The 20,093-nt window shown below is 39.1% G+C and overlaps 2 protein-coding genes and 1 pseudogene across 4 annotated transcripts; 2 read left to right on the top strand and 1 right to left on the bottom strand.

Moving 5' to 3' along the window:
• Window positions 1–6,101: 6,101 nt before the first annotated feature.
• Window positions 6,102–9,555, bottom strand: LOC135637059 (uncharacterized). Of its 3 annotated transcripts, none has more exons than XM_065149414.1 (9): window positions 9,275–9,554; window positions 8,418–8,538; window positions 8,276–8,343; window positions 7,954–8,013; window positions 7,673–7,831; window positions 7,429–7,575; window positions 6,660–6,874; window positions 6,475–6,583; window positions 6,102–6,384 (listed from the first exon to the last, which is right to left on the bottom strand). In XM_065149414.1, the coding sequence occupies exons 1-9, from the start codon at window positions 9,491–9,493 to the stop codon at window positions 6,304–6,306; spliced, it is 1,179 nt and encodes a 392-aa protein (XP_065005486.1). In that variant the 5' UTR covers window positions 9,494–9,554; the 3' UTR covers window positions 6,102–6,303. The 3 variants fall into 3 exon arrangements, with proteins under 3 accessions (XP_065005486.1, XP_065005485.1, XP_065005487.1); XM_065149413.1 differs by having other exon boundaries at window positions 9,269–9,553; XM_065149415.1 differs by lacking the exon at window positions 7,429–7,575 and having other exon boundaries at window positions 9,269–9,555.
• Window positions 9,556–10,658: 1,103 nt separating this feature from the next.
• On the top strand, window positions 10,659–12,006 carry LOC135636339 (UDP-glycosyltransferase 83A1-like; annotated as a pseudogene).
• A 6,484-nt stretch (window positions 12,007–18,490) lies between these two features.
• On the top strand, window positions 18,491–20,012 carry LOC103981424 (UDP-glycosyltransferase 83A1-like). Its single transcript, XM_009398154.3, has 2 exons — window positions 18,491–18,994; window positions 19,096–20,012. Exons 1-2 carry the CDS (start codon window positions 18,517–18,519, stop codon window positions 20,010–20,012), a joined length of 1,395 nt encoding a protein of 464 aa, XP_009396429.3. The 5' UTR covers window positions 18,491–18,516.
• Window positions 20,013–20,093: the final 81 nt, after the last annotated feature.

Genomic DNA, 20,093 nt, shown 5'->3' with positions numbered 1-20,093 from the left:
GGTAAACTCTTGAGCAGTCGGCCCGTCGGCCCAGATCTGATCGTCGGCTTTGAAGTTCACCCACCGCGAGGCGTAGGGAGTCCCTGGCTCCCCTACGGGGAGATCGACCATGCATAGGGCTTGGAACCGGTTGCCCTTGGCCCGAGAGCGGACACAACACAAGTCCTGCATTGACTTCGGGCGCGCCAATGGCCTCCTCAAGGGGTCACGACCGGGTGATCTGGCCGCCCCCTTTCCCTTCGTGCTCTCCGAACCCTCGCCTAGAGGAGCGACTCCCAACGACCCTGGGGTAGCACTTGTGTGAGCAGCCGAGCTTGCATACACCTTCTGCATCCCCGTCTTTGCCCTCTTCGGTGGGCGACTCGCCTCCAGAGACCCCGGCGTCCTCCTCAATGTGCCCTTCTACGAGGCGTCCCCAGCTCCAGAGCCCTTGCCATCCCGAGATGACGGCACGACAACCTTGGCATGAGATGTCGCCTTCGTCGACTGGAGGTTCACTATATCTACAAACAAAAGACTGGTCGATCAGCAGCTCAGGGCAAGATGGATGATCCAAAACCTAAGAACGATCGTACCCCCAATGGTTGAGCTTAGTCCCGCCTCGACCAGCCACTCCTCGGTCACTGACCAGGGGGGGAGGGGTGTGGGGGGAGTGATAAGGTATATTTTGGGTCCGAGACATGTCACAATCAATGCCACACCACGCCACCACCAAGTCCAAGTCAGCAAGAGGAGCACCCCCACATGCCGAGCCATAATCCGTACCAAGACGTTGCTCGGTATATCCCGTCCTGGAAAGCTCGAGACGACATTGTTCCACACATCCCGGGATGGCGGCCGCACAAATGTACCATCTCATCCCTCGAGGATCAACTGCCACACTAAATCCGCGTATGGCTGACCCTCGTACAGTAGTATAAAAACCTATGGCTGGCATCTGGCCCAAGGGGAGGCAAAAACAAATCAACCAAATACTAATTTACTCGTTGAGGGGCCAAAGTCGACAACCATCCAACGAGGGCTATCTATGCAGGAGAGTGGCCACCCTCCGAGCCACAAGCATCCCGACGGAGAGCCACCAACCAGTATCCCGACGAAGAGTCGCCAACCAGTTTTCCAACCAAGTGCCACCAACCAGCATCTTGACGGAGAGCCGCCAACTAACATCCCGAACGAGAGACGCTAATTAACATTCCGACGCTAGCACCTCGTCCTGAGGGCGTGACTGACCTCGGCAACTAACTTAGCCGGCCGAAGACTCACAATATAGATCCGTGGACCAGGCCGTGCTGACTCATTAGCCATGACGCATTAGTTCATCAACGCAACCGAACTTTATGGTCTTTCAAATCAAATAAGACTATTAATAACAGAAATCATGCCACTAAATTGGATTTCACGAAACGACCTAAATTAACCACTAAAAAATGATGATTACATGCTTAAAAATTCTAGAATGATGAAAAGATCCCATAGCATCGACAAAACTAGCCCAATCCAGACCTCACACGAACTACTCTTATGATAATTTTACTTAAAAAACAATAGTTATTATCATGGGATTGTACTTATATTGCATAAACAAAGCTCATTGAAAACTGTGATTGACATGGGTTAAGACACGGTAAAGTAGCAATAAGTTCTGCTAGTAGTGGACTATCCCTAACAAAATAGTTTCCATCGAGTGTGCTGTTTGTATTAGACCATAAATCAGTGAACTCTAAATTTAATATCATTGTGTTTGCTCATTACTTCATTCCAGGCACTGTAGATTGTAAATTATGTCCTAGTTCTATGGCTTATAGTTTGATAGTAAATTGCATACAGTGTTTTCCTTCCATTAAGCTTGTTGTATGTCAATGGTAGAATATGTAATAATCCATAAAATTCATCCTAGAAAGAAAATCCATGTTTGCATGGTGAAAGACTAATCTTTCCAATCCAACTCATTCTGACCTTTGGTTGGAATTTTTTTCAGCCATAACCTGATCTCATTTAGGTTGGGTTAGTCCCATGTCAGGTCAAGTTAGGGATGGGTCAGGTTGATTTGAATTTTCTTACTCGGATTATCTAAAGCATATGAGTTCAAATATTCTCTTTTATCAAAATGATACTTTATGTTGGGTTCAGTGATGTTAGACTAGGTTTGAGTTAAATCCATACTTGAGCTCTAGCTAGTTCTGTTGAGATTTTACTACTCTAATTCATCCACACTCTACGAAAACCAACAAGTTTGGCGTAATTGTTGGGTTATGTCAAATAGGTTTTAGATGAATTCAATCCAAGTAACAGTTTTACCGTGATTGTAATGTTGTGCATTGTAACAGTTAGAACAAGAAAAGATAAATTAGATAAATTTAATTATTATATGATATATATAACAAGCTGGAATAGCTCAGTTGGTTAGAGCGTGTGGCTGTTAACCAGAAGGTCGGAGGTTCAAGCCCTCCTTCTAGCGATATTTTTTTTTAATCTAATCTACTTTTTTACTTAACACTAATTTTTCATTTGCATTTTTAATTTTTTTTACTTCATCATAACATCATTTTTTTCATTTGTATACATATACAATTGTTTTTTACATTTCTATATTTATTTTCATAATTTTTTCCCTTTATACTTTCCTATAATTATATTTATACCTTCTATAATTATATTTTGTCAAATTATTTAAAATTTTCATATATATTTTTTACTTGGGTGAATTTCTGAAAAAAAAGTTTATTTTTTTCTAAGAGCATCATTAGTTTGAAAAATTCTAAAACAACACCCAAGTTTCATGAAAATATTTTTTTTTTTCGTTGAACTCATCATCACCTTCACAGTCCCAATGTCACCTGCAACCCTCACACGAGAGCCTCTAATTGTATGCTACCTCCCGCACTTGTAACTCTTGCATGAGAGCTGGTTACCGCTCTCCATCTTGTGAGAGGGTTGGTCGCCTCTCTCTGTCATGCACCGGGCTGCCCTATTTGTTGCAACCCTTACACGAGGGTCGACAACCCTCCTCCAATGCACATAAGGTCGTCCCCTCTATTGCAGCTCTTGTGCGAGAGCTAGCTGCCCCCCTCCTTCTAGCGAAATTTATTTTTTATCTATCTGCTTTTTGCTTAACACTAATTTTACATTTGAATTTTTAATTTTTTTTTACTTCATCATAACATCATTTTTTTTCATTTGTATACATATGCAATTGTTTTTTAGATTTCTATACTTATTTTCATAAATTTTCCCTTTATACTTTCTATAATTATATTTATACCTTCTATAATTATATTTTATCAAATTATTTGAATTTTTCATATATATTTATTACTTGGGTGAATTTTTGAAAAAAAAAAGGTTATTTTTTTCTAAGAGCGTCGTTAGTTTGAAAAATTCTAAAACAACACCCCAATTCCGTGAAAAGATTTTTTTTTTTTTTCGTTGAACTCATCGTCGCCTTCACAATCTCAATGTCACATGCAACCCTCACACGAGAGCCTATCGTTGTCTACTACCCCTCGTACCTATAGCTCTTGCGTGAGAGTTGGTTATCTCTCTCCATCTTGTGCGAGAGTTGGTCGCCTCCCTCTGTCACGCACCGGGCTGCCCGCTTTGTTGTAACCCTTGCATGAGAGTCGACAACCCTCCTCTAATGCACATAAGGTCGCCCCCTCTATTGCAGCCCTTGTGCGAGAGCTAACTGCTCCCCTCCATCACATGTCGGGTTGCCCCCTCCACTATAACCCTAGCACGAGGGTTATTCGCCCCCCTCTATTGCGAGCAAATCACCCTCCACCAACTCCGAGGAAGCATTATCATCGAAAGCTGTTAGATTCTGATAAGAGTGACGACGAAGGTGGTGGCTAACAGGCTTAGTTGGCTGAAGGCAAAGCAAAAGGGGCAACCAACGATAAGATAAAATTATTATTTAAAAAATATATTGTTTCCAAATTTTTTAGAGGAAGAGTGCCCTATAAGAAATTTTAATAGATAAAAGTTTTTTCATGAATTTACCCTTTTTACTCCATCATAGCATTGTTTTTTTTCATTTATATACATACACAATTGTTTTTACCTTTTTATACCTATTTTCTTTTTTTTTACTTTATACTTTCTATAATTATATTTTGTCAAATAATTTTTGTCTTCATCAATCATAACTCTGGTTTTAATTTGTCAATTTTGTAATATTTTCATATAACTTTGCTTTATAATTTCTAGAATTATATTTAGTCAAATAATTTTTGTCTTCATCCATCATAACTCTGGTTTTTAAGGTTGGAATTCAAACCCTCCTAGCAAACATTTTTAATATTTTTAATTTAACACTTTTTTTTTCATTTGTCAAAGTCATACATATGCAATTGCTTTTTGTTTTTTTACCTTTTAGTACCTATTTTCATATATTTTTGTTTAACACTGGATTTTCATTTGAATTTTTCAATACTTTTTATTTTAACATGGCACTGTTTTTCTTGTCAAAGTTATACGAATGCAATTGCGTTTTTTTAAAACCTTTTTATACCTATTTTCATAAATTTTTTGCTCTATAAATATATTTTGTCAAATAATTTTTGTCTTCGTCCATCACACTCTGGTTTTTAATTTTTCAACTTAATGCATATGCAATTTTTTATTCATTTTTATACCTATTTTCATATGATATTTGCTTTGTACTTTCTATAATCATATTTTGTCAAATAATTTCTGTCTTCGTCCACCGTAACTCTGGTTTTTCATATTGTTTTCGTACTTCTTCACATTTATTTTTGTCAAATGTAACTGGTCTTTTATTTATTGCAGCTACTCATATGAAAGTGCTTTCAACTTCCCTGCATATGAAAAGAAAGTCAAGCTTTTCTTCTAATTTTAACTTATATTTCCTTTTTTATTTCCTCCTTTTCCTTATGTTTTGATACATTCCTAAGTTGATTTTTGTGGCTTATACATTGTGAGAATTATCACATTTCTTTTGATCCAACCACATTCCTATATATACGTATAAATCTTAATATATCACGCCACACAAATGTCTCGTCAATCTCGACTACTGGAAGAAGAGAACCAACGAAATAATAAGGTTGCAACTAAATATCTGCTAAAATCTGATTACGAGAAAAATAGCTGCAGTTCAGGGTTCAGAAGCCGCATCAAATTTTTTGGTGGAAGAGAAAAAAGAAACGAAGAAGAATTGCTTCCCGAACAGTGCAAGAAAAAGCCATTCGGGCGTGAACAAATCTAGAAACCAGAGGGAGAGGGAAGAAGGGATGTACCTCCGAGGAATCGATTCGGATTGAAGACTGTTCACAGATCCGCTTGGCGTTCTCCGGTGTAGAGGAGGTCGCGGCGGCGGTACATCCACACGTCGTAGAGGAGGTCGCGGCGGCGTGATCCGGAGAAGAGACAGAGGAGGAATGGAGGAGTTCAAGAGTTTGGGAGACGGAATAGAGAGAGACAAATCCATCGGCTTTGTTCCCTCTTAAAAGGAAGCAACAGAATTTTGGAGGGAAAATTCTGTTTAGGGCCTTTTTATTCTATTCGAATTCAGGGGGAGATTACTTGTGCTAAATAATGTCGATCTCAAGCTGACATAGGTGTACTGTATTCATGTCATTTGCCCTTGAAAAGCGATATACGCATTCATGTCTATGTAACATCGCAGCGATATACGTATTCATGTCTATGTAACATCGCAAACTGTATTCATGTCCATGTGATATGTATGATGGCCATAACAGCAGTGATTACAAATTCATATAGTGACGCTTCACTCGGTTGCCTCTTTCCGTACGCCATTTGACCAAAATTAAGAGGATCATCAAAGCGATCATCGTGATGGGGCAATATCCACTCTATTATTCTCATCTCTAGCTAGCTTGGGGAGAGAACTCCATGACAAAATCTGCTGGTTCCGGACTTAATGTCCAAACGATGGATCTAAATCACCAAAAGCTTTCCAGTAAAATCCTACAAGATAAATAATTAACGTAGTGCCATTTCTTCCTAATTAAAAGAAAACCTGAGCCATGATGATTGGTATCATTCATTTCACCCGAAGAATGGTCAACGCGAAGGATGCCAACGTATTTTCTTGCATGAAACAGAAACGGTGCATATGCCGGAAAAAGTAAGGCAAAAATATTACCAATCATTTACAACCGCAGTCTAACCAAGTCCACTATGGAATAAAAGAAATGAACTGCAAAAGAGAGGCCAAAAGTAGGTGCTCCAAGCATGAAAATTATGAGATTCTAACTCTGAAGTCCATATCATATTATCCCACTGTATGAAATGGCAGATGTGTTCCACCATATTTTTCTATACATCCCCTCGACCTTTCTTTGAAATGCCATCGAGATAGTTGCCCAATAGTCTCTGATCCATTACCATATTGGGTACCTGCATACAGTTTGCTCATACTTGAGACTACCATTATAATGGAAAGGGAAAAAGATAAAAGATAAGTGATTCAATTAATCATTCATCAACCTTCTCCCCGAAGAAAATTTTTGAATTATTTGCAATGGCTTCAATGAATTTGAGCTCAAGAAATTCCGGTGTGAGCTTCAATCTATTGGCTTCAGCTTCCTTCATCACTCTGCAAAGAAATCATGAATACCGAGCATTTACAAGTATCACACCAGCAATTACCCGATCAACAAACAGTGGCCCACCTGTAAAAGTTAGCATCTGCTTGGCTCTTTTCACGTGCAATGTACATCTCATTCTCGATTTCCTCCTGCCTCTTTGCACTGTTCTTTTCCATTAGCTTCTGCTCCATTTGAATCTGGCTGACCTGTGCAATCTTCTCTGCTTCTGATAATGCTATCTTTTTCTGAGTCTCGGCCTCCTTCTCTGCAACCTTCTGTTTCTCTATGGCTATCAGTGCCTAAAAAAAGGGACAATTTAACAGTTAGGTAGCAAACTGCTTATGTGAAAATGCCCTATAGATTGTCGAGGGATCAGGTTTCTATTGAGTTTGTAAATGGACCACAGTATTGGTGTTGCAGTATATGGCTGCAAATGTAGCAATAACAGTACAACTCCATATGAAAAGATATTTTGTACTGTCCATGCTATTCAGTGTCTATCGATGCTTTATAATTGCACCTTGAATTCTAAAAAATTTACCACCATATACATATTCATAAGGCCCTTTTAGCCTATAGTGAGTTCAGAATCTACAGCCTCATCCGTGCAAGAGATCTGTAAAGCATACAAATGATCTCCGGTCTGCCAAATTACAAGCATTCCAAAATACTATCCCTTAAATCTTTATAAATTTCTCCACCAAATATTTTCATCTCAAAAGCTGTCAGAAACTTGATGTGCATTACCATCGATATGTAGATAACCACATGCAACTTGCTCCTGTCCTATGGGAAGCAGTAAAGTGGCATGTCATTAATTCGATGACTATAATAGAGATGAAAAGGCAAATACCTTAGTGCGTTCCTCCTCCATCAGTTCAAAATTCCGTTTAATGCTCACAGGGATGTTTGGTTTTGTAACACGAACACTAATGATCTCAATACCAGGAGCATAACGTGTACAGTCGGCTTGAATGGAATCTTTCACTTTTTCATCAATCTGAGAATTTAATTGTTTCGAAGCCCAAACAATTGCAACTCATCTGCTTTAATATTGGGACATGACTCAGACGTTAAATATCATAACTGCTATTTACCTGATCAAACATGTCAATATAAACTTGCTGCAGAGAATGAGCACTGCAAAACTGATTTATCTCATGATGAATCTTATCATATATCCATGTCTTGTCATAATAAACGCCATATTCATGCAAAGTCTGATACACGAAACTTTTACGAAGCCGATTGACGACCTGCTAGATATGTAAGCATCATAAATAAAGGTGAAAGAACAAACTAAACATGATAGAGAGAAAAATGATTAATGTCTCATACAACAAAAGCAATAAAATAACAACGAGCACAACCAGTGTACCTCTATCTTATCAAAGCTGATCATAACACCACCTTTGGTACCACATGGAATGTCTCTAACCTGCTTGCCAAAAGATAAATGGCATATAACAACTTAAGATACATGTCAAAAAGAAGAGCTCAACTTGCGTCCATGAACCACCGCGAACAACAGGATGGAGTTGTGGTACAAAGTGATCATAAAACTGAGGTGCAGTTTTTGAGGAAAGGTTCAGTAGCAACCAGAGCACCCAAATTTGTTTGTCTTTCTTCACAAATGGGGGAAGGAATTCGTTAATGTGTTTAATATCATGGACTTGGTCGAATGAGGAATTAAAAGTTACCTGATCAGTTTGAATAGTCACTTGTATGGGTTCAAACTGGGTAATCAATGGCAACTTCCAATGAAAACCTAAAAATGAAAAAGTTATTAAACAGTCTATGGTCAGCAAAATAAAAACATGGAACAATTCATTTTAGGCACACCTGGATCAGTAGTTGCCTCTAAAAGGGCACCACCCCTCCAATATACCCCAACGTGACCTTCAGGAACTTGATGCAAGATGGAGAGACTTGAGCCTGTTGTTGATGATGATACCAACAATACCTACAAAAAGTATCTCCCGCAATAAATACCAGTCCAATCAATCATGACATGGCAACCAAACACCAAAAAACCAAACAATTTTTCTGAACTATTTCTTTCAGGGTGTACCACTAGGAATTAGTACCATACCGACCAATATGTGCCAGTTCCACAGGTTTCCAGTATCAGTATCGGGCTGGTATATTAAACCTTGCTTCAAAATAGAGAAAATCGAGAATGCAAGAGAAACAGGTTTCTCAATGACCAAAATACTCTTTGATGTGAAAATCAATAAACGAAAAGTAATTCACAAGAAGTTTGAAGGTTTCTCAATCTTAGCCATCCATCTAATTGCAATGTTCGATGATTATGCCTACCCCTAATTTATTTCGGAAGATAAACCATCGACATTATAGACGAGTCCACCGATGGTCACATATCGAACACCGTAGGGAAATCGAAAAAGGCCGAGTGATATAAAGACTCATGAATGGAAGATTAACCATGTGTTCACTCATACACTACAAGATGTAATCTGAACTAAATATGCGTCCGATGAATGTTCTAAAGCCACAAATGGTAGCATTAGATCCAATTTTGGTTTACCCAGACCATTTTACTATCTAATCAGTAGAAGATTCTGCAATCCATTCTGAACCACGATACGGTAATAACTGTAGAGACGCTAAAAATCGAAGGAAGACTGACTGAAATCAAACCAAAGATTCCATATGACACTGAGAGCGATTACCACTACCAACACGAACAAGAAAATCGTAACCACTGCGTTGAAGATGCTATCGCCACCGGACGGAGGGTCTGGCCTCCTCGGCTGATACTGCTGCTGCCGCGGCTGTCGCGAACCTTGCGGTGTGTCCATCAGCGGCTGCCGAAGACCCTGCGACGCATCCATCGGCCGCTGCCGCGAGCCTTGCGCGTCCGGCGACGACTGTGGCGACCCCTGCGGCGGATCCATGGAGATCGAAACCCCCACGAAGAAGGTGAGGCACAAAAGAAAGGACTACAAAGTGGGGGGCGCTCGCCTTGGGGATCAAGAAAGGAACGATATCCGTGGTCGTAATGTGATCGATCGGACGGCCAGAAACATAAGCTGCGTGATCTCTCCGCCGTCGATTGGATGTTAAAGCAGCGGCCCACGGTTACGGCGGACCAACTCGATACCAAGTTCTCGTCTTGTGTTTGCTTGTGGATCCAACTTAGCTAACCATCGTTCATCAAACTCTATGCCACGATGCTCGAGTATGCTGGTTTTAATGTTTGATCGATATACTTTTGAACTAGAATCATACAAAATATGATGTACATCTCTCGTTATTTAACTAATAAGGATGGATATTTTGCGGACTGAGTACCCACATTCGTCCGTACGAGTCAATGTTTATCGCTCTTTTAGTTTATTTTAAATAAAATTAAAAAAAAAATATTATGCTAATTAACATAAAATGTAAAAACAACACACTTAGCCGCCACTATGATGTCTTAATAAAAATAAATTTATATTTATTTTAATATTTTAAAATTCACTAAGAATCTATGGAGAAAGAAAAAAAATAAAAATGATAATATAGATATAAAAATGTACCATAATCCATAAAAGAGATAAGGAATTTGAGATCACAAATGATGCAAAGGCATTATATTCTATTAAACACCAAAGGATTTCGATAATTGACTTAACAACCGTACACCTATCGTTCTTGTCCAACTAAAAAATAAATATATTAAGAAGGTTGAATTATCCCTCAGATCCAAAAACTTCTTTTTGGGTTTGCCCCTTTTCGATAGTTGGGGTTAGGATTGCGACGACACGTCCACGTTCATGTCGTTGAGGTGTCAAAGAAAAAGAAAGAAATCGTGTTGCTCCGATTCACTATGAATCTACGATAGAAGAAAACGTTTAAAGTGATGAATGCACGTATAATATATCATCGTAATCCATGAAAGAGGTAAGAGAGATCACAAATAATACAAAGGTTTTATTTTGACTTAACCGTCGGTCACGAAGGGCTCAACCACTGCTGTCTTTTAGGGTTAGGACGGTGACAACATGCATTAGCAATGATGGGCGGAAGCTCACAGGAGGCTGCGGTCTTGCTCATCATTTATGATGATGTGACCCGATGATACGTTTGGTCTCGTTCGACGATGGGTTGGCTCCCGGAGAAGACCGACGCGATTTGCTGAAGCTGAGAGACTGCTTGATGAAGACCCTGCCCATGTGTTTGGAAGAGCTGATACTGAAGAGTCACGAACCTGGTGAAGACAAGATCACTTGCATGGTCGTTGACGGGATGGCGCCATGGGTTCTCGAGGTTGCGAGAGAGAAGGGCCTCCGGTCGGCGGCGTTCTGGCCGATGGCGGCCGCTGTGGCTGCCACGATAATGAAAATTCCCCAGTTGATCGAAGATGGAGTAATCGATGCAGATGGTAATACTGTTCTGTCTCTGGCATCACTGTGTTAGGATCTTTTGAATGGTCGGTACTGCACATCCGAGAGCTATGATACGAGATAAAGAAAGAAACTTTTAATTGGTTGATGATTCTTTTAAGGTCACAAAACTGTTCAAACACTGTTATCTTTCGCAGTTTTAACGATAACACAAGCAATTGATTGCCAGAAAGATGATGGTGCACATAAACAACAGAGACAGAGAAAAGAAAAGATGATCGATCCACATATACCGAATCTGGGTTTGATATTGTCGGTATGTTGTGCAGGATTCCCAATGAAACAAGAGATGTTCCAACTCGCCCCTGGTCTGCCGCTCATGTACCCAGCTCATCTTACATGGAACTGCTATGGCGATCGAGAAACGCAGAAGGAGATCTTCCATCACTTGCTCGACGACGACCAAAGGAGCCGGGTTGCTGAATTCTTCCTCTGCAATTCATCATATGATGTGGAGCAGCCAGTGTTCGCCTACGCTCCAAAGATACTGCCAGTCGGACCATTGCTCACCGGGCAGCGTCTCGGTAAGCCGGTCGGCCATTTGTGGCCTGAGGACGGGACCTGCGAAGCTTGGCTGGATCAGCAGCGTCCCAGCTCCGTCGTCTACGTTTCCTTCGGTAGCTTCACCACGTTCGACCGCGGGCAGTTCCAAGAGCTTGCACTCGGGCTGGAGCTCTGTGACAGACCGTTCTTGTGGGTCGTCAGGCCTGATCTCGCTGACGCCGCCATCGACTCCTATCCACACGGCTTCAGAGAGCGAGTTGCGCGTAGGGGAAGGATAGTTGGCTGGGCACCTCAGCAAAGGGTGCTGGCACACCCTTCTGTTGCTTGCTTCATGTCTCATTGTGGCTGGAACTCAGACACCGGAAGGGGTGAGAAACGGAGTGCCCTTCCTCTGTTGGCCTTATTTCGTGGACCAGTTCTTTAACCAAAGCTACGTATTGTTAAAAGAGATAGAAGATGGAAGAATTATTGAAGCTATTACGTTGACATGTTATCTTCCTATTTATACAGGTTGAGAGGAGGGATTTTTTTCAACAGAGTAGAGAGATTTCCTCGTACAGTTAGGAAAATCGTATCTACTATCATGCCCCCACAAGATGATGCTCCTATCAAGGAGATCAATCATGGATCGATGCAATGCAAAAAGTTTATGAGCGAGAGGTTTCGTGAGTGAGTCGACTAATTGATCAGCCATATGAACATGAGAAATACTAAGTTGACGATGGACAACTTGATCATGCACAAAATGGAAGTCGATAACAATATGTTTCATGCGGGAGTAGAATACCGAATTAGCGCACAGATAGGTATGTCCGATATTATCGTAATATATTGTAGGAGTGCAATTGATGTTGAGTTCCTGGAGTAGATTTGTGATCCAATTGAGTTTTGCAGTGGCAGTGGCAATAGCACGGTATTCAGCTTCAGTTGTAGACCGTACGATCGTCTTTTACTTCTTTGAATTCCAACTGATTGAATTAGCATCAAGGAAGACAATATACCCCGATGTGGATGTTCTATCATCAAAGTTGTCTATCCAATCAGCATCGACAAAGGCATGAAGATGAAGTGAAGAGTGTTTACGAAGAAAGAGATCATGATTGAGGGTCCCTTTAAAATATCGCAGAATTCGTTTGATCGCAGACTAATGCATAGTAGATGGCCTCTGTATAAACTGTGATAATTTATAGACTGCAAAGGAGATGTCTGAACCAGTGAGAGCTAAGTACTGTAAAGAACCAATAACTTGGCGGTATTGAGTGGGTTCTGTAGCAGGACTTCTATCAGATAATTTGAGAGAATCACTAGCAAAGAGGGGGGTTGTAACTGCATTTGCATCCTGCATGTTTGTCTTTAATAAGAAATCTTGAATGTACTTTCATTGTGATAAAAAGAAACCTGAAGATGTGAATGTAGCTTCGACGCCCATAAAGTAGTTCAATGGTCCAAGATCTTTAAGCAAAAATCGATCTGCCAACTGTTTGATGAACGCTTGGATTTTGACTACTTCTAACGAAATTGATAGGAGTTTGCCTAATGTTGTAATTGATCTTTTCCAGGATAATGGGGATCTCTTTTCTCGAAGAAGTTCATAATGGTTTGGCACCAATTAAAGGAATTGACATCAAATTGATTTCATTCCGGGTGCAAGCATACCAAATAGGCCAACATATAGATGCCACCCCGTAGAGACCAAGGAAATCGAAAAGCAAGTGAGCTTATAGAAAATGGGTATATGCGAGGAAGCATGAGTCAATGTGTAGTTCTTATTTTGTCTTGATCACGATAAAGTATACACATCCTATTCCTAGGCTAGATAATATGTTGGATGAATTACAGGGTTCTTATGTATTTTCAAATTTTGATTTAAAATCTAGATATCATCAAATAAGAATACGTAAGGGCGATAAATGGAAAACCACTTTTGAAACTAAATATGGTTTATATGAATGGTTGGTGATATTGTTTGGTTTAACTAACATATGTAGCACTTTCATGAGATTGATGAACTATGTTTTATATGCTTACATTGAAAATTTTATAGTGGTTTATTTTGATGATATACTTGTGTATAGTAAAAGTTTGGATGAACATGTAACACATTTAAAAGCTATTTTTGATATACTTAGAAAAGAAAAGTTATATGCTAATATAAAGAAATATACTTTTTGCACTAATGAAATTACTTTCTTTGATATATTGTTAATGATAAAAGAATAAATGTTGATAAAAAAAAATGAAAGTAATAAGGGAGTGGCCAAAACTCACTAGTGTTAGTGATGTTAGAAGTTTTTACCGTCTTGTTAGCTTTTATAGAAGATTCATTAAGGATTTTTCTATAATTGTTACACCATTAACTAAATGTATAAAAAAGAATATGAGATTTAGGTGGTGTAAAAAAGAAGATTATGCTTTTAACTTGTTTAAAGACAAACTCACATTTGCTTGTTTTACCTAATTTTGCTAAAACTTTTAAGATTGAGTGTTATGTGAGTGGAATAAGTATTGGAAAAGTCTTAATGCAAGAAGGTAGACCCATTACGTTCTTTAGGGAGAAGCTAAGTGGAGCAAGTCTTAACTGCCCAACATATGATAAGGAATTTTATGTTTTGGTAAGAGTGTTAAAGACATGACAGCACTATTTTTTATATAAGGAATTCATTATACATATTGATTATGAGTCCTTAGAAAAGCTAAGTCATAGGCATGCAAAATGAGTAGAGTTTATTGAATCCTTTCCATACATCATCAAATATAAACAAAATAAGGAAAATATGGTTATCGATGCTCTTTCTAGAAGGTATGCTCTAATGTCTAAACTTGATATAAAATTATTGAGTTTTGAGTACATTAAAGATTTATACAATTCTAACCATAATTTTACTAATGTTTATGAAGCATGTGAGAAAGGGGGTTTTGAAAAATTCTTCACGCATGATGATTTTCTTTTCGAAGAAAACAAGTTATGTGTTCCTTAATGTTCAATGAAAGACTTACTTATGACAGAGGTATATAGTAGAGATTTAATGGGGGCACTTTGAGGTTAGAAAAACTTTAGATGTGTTAAGTGATCATTTCTTTTGACCACATATGAAAAGAGATATTGAGAGATTGTGTGAGAAATGTATTACTTGTAAATAAGCTAAATCTACAATAGTGCCTCATGGACTGTATACTCCTCTTCATGTTGGGAAATCTAGGGGCGACATCATATATGCAGCGGAAGAACAAAAAACAAAAACCTAAATTTTCGAATAGGTGTTCGTCGTCGTGCGAAGATTAGTACGTGAAATCCGTAAAATAAAAAACTATATGTCAGAAAGATAGTTATGTTTTACCTAGGGAGATCGTATATCCCTGAATTTTTATAAATATATTGGAGAGGATGAATGAGGTCAAGCATCTTCCTCTCTAACGTGATCCACATAGCAAGGCTGCGACGACGCTCCTCGATTCTTAGCTTGCTATTTGAGGAGGAAAAGGGAAAAAGAGAATAGGATGTGACAACCAAGAAGCCTCAACCAATAAGTTTTTAGTTTCATCCTATTTATAAAGGCCCCTAGTTAACCCTAATATATCATGCCATATTTGATACTAGATCATCATCCAATTACTCAAGCCTCTTAGATTAGTGGGTCTCTATCCAATAATCTTTTATTGGCTCTTATTAGATCTCATCCATGAGATCAAATAATTCAATGGCTTATTGGATATCCAATAAGATAGGGGCTCCAGCAAATATCTCAAATCTGAACATTCGCAACATCTACCATATGTGTGTGACCCTCTAGGCCCAATATCGAGCTGGTCGTGAGTCGTACTTGTCAGAACTACTTCTAGCTTAGTGAATTAGTATCTTCATAATAATTCACTCGACTCATCTACTACGGATGCACTAAGCAACTACGCCGTAGTCCCTATATAATATAAGGGAACCCAATCCTTTAGACCTATCCATCATTAGTTACCGTGTACTTATAGTCCCTCATCTATCTAATATCTCAGAGATCATATACCGGGCATGGTGCTGTCAGGTCTATACGGTTTCTCCTTGAGTCTCGCTCTAATCGGATTCTCCCGAAAAACTCTTTCTCTCTCAATCTGAATGACATTGGCTAAGGATTTGTTTGAGTAAGAACATACAGGATATTCCTCTCATGATATCGAGAGCGAATGATCGTCTATCGATACTCAATAGCTTTCGTAAGGTTGACTGTCACTCTCAATAACCGGATGTACTAGATCTGAAACTTTCAAACCTATAAGTTTGGTATCAAAGAGTGGAGTATTCATATAGGACATCCATGGTGTCTCAAGTCTAAGGACTAGATATATTACTAGGATAATAGAATCGTTATCTGACAATGAGTTATTATCAACCATCCAACATTCCGTAAGTGGATCAATCAATGAACTCATTCTCCAATGAGCACATGTACTGTGTCCTTAGTGTCCCTACATGAGCAGTTATGAGACCAACTACCTCCATCATATGGATGTCTATATAGCACACTAGTCTGTTCGATTATCTCGATGTCCCTCTCAAGTAACTTATGACCAGGATTCTTTAGAGTTTATGTTTAAAGGTGAATCGGTCTCATTATCATGATCTTATCATGATCCGATTCCCATTGTACAAATCTATGAATAACATTATATATATATATATATATATATATATATATATATATATATATAATAAGTAATATAAAATGATAAAATATCAAAATATAATAAGAAAAAAGAATGCGTGTCATGTCACACATGCCATTATTCATGTAATTTGCTTGTAGGGCACCTATGACTAGCACTTCCTATACCTAGTGAGCCTTGGGTTGATATATCTAAGTATTTTGTCTTGGGTTTACCTAGGTTGAAACGAGGGAAAGATTCTATTTTTGTTATTGTTGACATATTTAGTAAAATGACACATTTCATTCCTTATCATAAAATAGATGATACAATATATGTTGTGGGGTTGTTCTTCAAAGAAATTATAAGTGATAGAGATGTGAAGTTCCTTAGTCACTTTTGGAAAATACGTTAGAACAAGTTGGGTACAAGATTATTGTATTTAACTACATATCATCCATAAACAAATAGACAAACGAAGATGGTAAATCAAACTTTATTAATGTTTTTGAGGGTCATAATTTAAAAAGAATTAAAAAAATTGGGAGAAATGTTTTTCATATGTAGAATTTGCTTATAACAGAAGTGTGCATACTATAATAAACCTTTTCCCATTTAAAGTTATGTACAGGTTCAATCTATTAACTCATATAGATTTACTACATTTGGATGATAAGCAAAAAATTGATTTTGTCAAAGTATTGCATGAAAGAGTATGAACACAAATTGAAAAGAAAACTCTACAATATGAGAAACAATATAACAAAGGCCGAAAGCAACTAGTATTTGAAATTGGTGATTGAGTTTGGGTATACTTAAGAAAGGAAAGATTTGCTGGCCAAAGGAAGTCTAAATTAATGCTAAGAAGAGATGGTCCATTTCAAGTGATTCAAATAATCAATGACAATGTATACAAGTTGAAACTATCAAGTGAGTATGGCAATATTAATACGATCTTCAATATTTCTGATTTATCTTTATTTGACGTAGGTGAAGAAGATGCTAATTCGAGGACGAATCCTTTTGGGGAAAGGGGGAATGATATGAATTAACAAGTTGATCATAATTCTGTCAAAGACCCTTTAACTATTCATAGAGGACTAATGACAAGAGCTAAAGCTTAAAGGATGAAAGAAACCTTAACTTGTTTATTGGAAGACATTTGGAATGAGCAAACTGATCAAGACTCGGTCAAGGTTCTATAGATGTAAGAATGGCCTAAAATAATCAACATGATTCAAATAAATCCAAATCACGAAGAGAAAGTCCAACCTCAAGAGAATGACAAATTTTAGCTTATTTTGAAAAATAAAAATCATTCGATCATGTTGTGTCATATTGGTAATTATGAACTTATTTTATTTTAGTTTGGGTTTTATTTTATTAAAATAAAAGATCATGTGTTTTTGATTAGTCATAGGGAATTTCATGAATGATTTACATTCATGAATTAGGAATATAAATATCATTTAATATATTTAATAGATATATTCCTTTTGAACTGATTCTTTGTTTTATATAAACAATGTTGATTGCCTTTTGTAAAGAGATAATATTAGAAATATAATCATTTTTTAACACATGTGAGTGTTTTGTTTTTAGGTTCTCGCATGAACATTGAAACTTATAGAGCTTTTTTTTACTTTGGCATTCAAAACCTAAAAATCTTTACTTTCTTTTCACTTTATCAAACTTCTTAATTTATGATATTTTAAAAAAATTAAATTATTGTTCTAATCATTGATAAAGTGATTAGAATAGTTTCTCTTACTTCAAACAATCTTTCGTTGTAAGATAATAATTTATATTTCATATATATATATATATATATATATATATATATATATATATCATAGCTCTTTTAACTATTAGGGTGTAGGTTGCACAGTCGGCGATTTCGAGTAGAAGTTATTATGTGATATAATATTTTAAGGGATACTGATTTTGCAGGCTGAATGTAATCGAGAAACCCGTGTCACCTTCCATAAAAGCAAGATGCTCAGTTGCATTATGTTTGAAAAGACTACCGAGTTACAGGCATTCGTATGTGTCATTGCTGCATCTGTTTGTCTTGTTTGCTGCCAAACATAAGTTGCATCACCTCCAAGTAATGAACTTAGTGGTGTTGTTTCTGCAAGATGACAACTTCACTTCTTTGAATCTTCCGTCCAACTTCTTGTTCTTAGCCCATCTGAGATGACACGAAAGTCAACACATCAGCCGGCCGGTACGATGAGACCGATCACATAACTATAGATCCGATGAAGACATGGTAAATATGGAACAAGAAACCAGGAAAGGTATCGAATTGTTTGAATAAAATACCATTCCATCGTCATTTGTCTGCAATATATGTGACGGCTGAAGTGCACAACTGCGATAGCAGAGCTGACATGGGGGTATTGCCACATGCACTGGTACTGCCATACCCAGCACAAGGCCATGTTATCCCCCTCATGGAACTCTCGCATTGCTTGGTGGATCGTGGCTTCAGAATCACCTTTGTCAACACAGAGTTCAATCATGATCGCGTTGTCGCCGCCTTACAGATTGATAGCACAATGGAGCAGATCAATCTGGTTTCCGTCCCCGATGGGTTGGACCAGGAAGAAGATCGAAATGATCTCGGGAGGCTAACCGAAGGTCTCATGAAGACTATGCCGCTGTGTTTGGAGGAATTGATACGGAAGAGCAGTGAAGCAGGAGACCGGATCACATGCATGATAGTCGACGAGAGCATGGCATGGGCGCTTGAGATTGCGAAGAAGATGGGTCTTCGGCCGGCTGCGTTCTGGCCGGCGTCAGCCCAGCTGCTGGCCACACTGCTCAGAATTCCGGAGTTGACCTCCAAAGGTGTCATCGATGCAGAGGGTAAGAATTAGTCTGCAAACTGAGAAAGAAAGCTACTATTTCACCTGTGATTTATTACTCGACTACAGAGCAGTTGAGAGAATCTGTTCCATTCTGTAAAGGAGCAGCAACAAGGCAAGAGATGTTCCAGCTCGGTCCCGGCATGCCGCTCATGAACACAGCTCACTTCGTCTGGAACTGTATCGGCGATCGTAGAACCCAACGAACACTGTTCAACTACATACTCGACAACAATCGAGCAATCGAGATTGCAGAGTTCGTCATCTGCAACTCTTTCAAAGAGATTGAAGAACCAGTGTTCGCCAGTGCTCCAAGAATTCTCCCCGTAGGGCCATTGCTCACAGGCCTGCGACCAGGGAGACCTGCAGGGCATTTCTGGCCCGAGGATACCACCTGCATGTCCTGGCTCGATGAGCAGCCGCCCAGCTCGGTCATCTACGTTTCCTTCGGAAGCTTCACCATCTTCGACCGCCGCAAGTTCCAAGAGCTCGCGCTGGGGCTCGAGGCGACCGGCCGCCCGTTCCTGTGGGTGGTCAGGGCTGACCTCACCGCCGCATCCGATGATGCCTACCCACCTGGCTTCGAAACCCGTGTCGCGGGAAGGGGGAGGATGGTAGCCTGGTCACCTCAACACAGAGTGTTGGCTCACCCATCCGTAGGATGCTTCCTGTCCCACTGCGGCTGGAACTCGACCATGGAGGGTATCAGCAATGGAGTTCTTTTCCTGTGCTGGCCATATTTCGCAGACCAGTTCCTCAACGAAAGCTTCATATGTGATGTGTGGAAGGTGGGTATGAGGTTGATGGCTGATGAGAATGGGATAGTGAAACAGGAACGCATCAAATCGAAGGTGGAGGAGCTGCTGAGGGACGAGGAAATGAGATCAAAGGCATTACTTCTGAAGGACATAGCCCACAGAAACATTAGCAGAGGAGGGTCTTCCTCTCAGAATCTTCAAGCTTTTGTTGATGCCATGAAGACCTCAACGAAAGAAAGCCCGGAAAGCCTTCGAATTTGAACTTGCACTGTCGACAACAGTCTGAATGACTAAACTGAGCCTCACTTAATAAGATTTCACATCTCTTGCTCTGTTCAGTGT

The sequence above is a fragment of the Musa acuminata genome, chromosome BXJ3-4, assembly GCF_036884655.1.
Source record: "Musa acuminata AAA Group cultivar baxijiao chromosome BXJ3-4, Cavendish_Baxijiao_AAA, whole genome shotgun sequence".
In the NCBI taxonomy this organism is placed as follows: Eukaryota; Viridiplantae; Streptophyta; class Magnoliopsida; order Zingiberales; family Musaceae; genus Musa; species Musa acuminata.
This window is presented reverse-complemented; position numbering and strand designations above follow the sequence as displayed.

Coding starts and splice junctions, on each gene's coding strand:
- LOC103981424 (XM_009398154.3), top strand. CDS start 18,517: ATGGGGGTATTGCCACATGCACTGGTACTGCCATACCCAGCACAAGGC. Junction 18,995..19,095: donor AGGTGTCATCGATGCAGAGG/GTAAGAATTAGT, acceptor CATTCTGTAAAG/GAGCAGCAACAAGGCAAGAG.
- LOC135637059 (XM_065149413.1), bottom strand. CDS start 9,493: ATGGATCCGCCGCAGGGGTCGCCACAGTCGTCGCCGGACGCGCAAGGC. Junction 6,875..7,428: donor TGGAGGAGGAACGCACTAAG/GTATTTGCCTTT, acceptor CCCTTTTTTTAG/GCACTGATAGCCATAGAGAA. Junction 6,385..6,474: donor AAATTTTCTTCGGGGAGAAG/GTTGATGAATGA, acceptor AACTGTATGCAG/GTACCCAATATGGTAATGGA.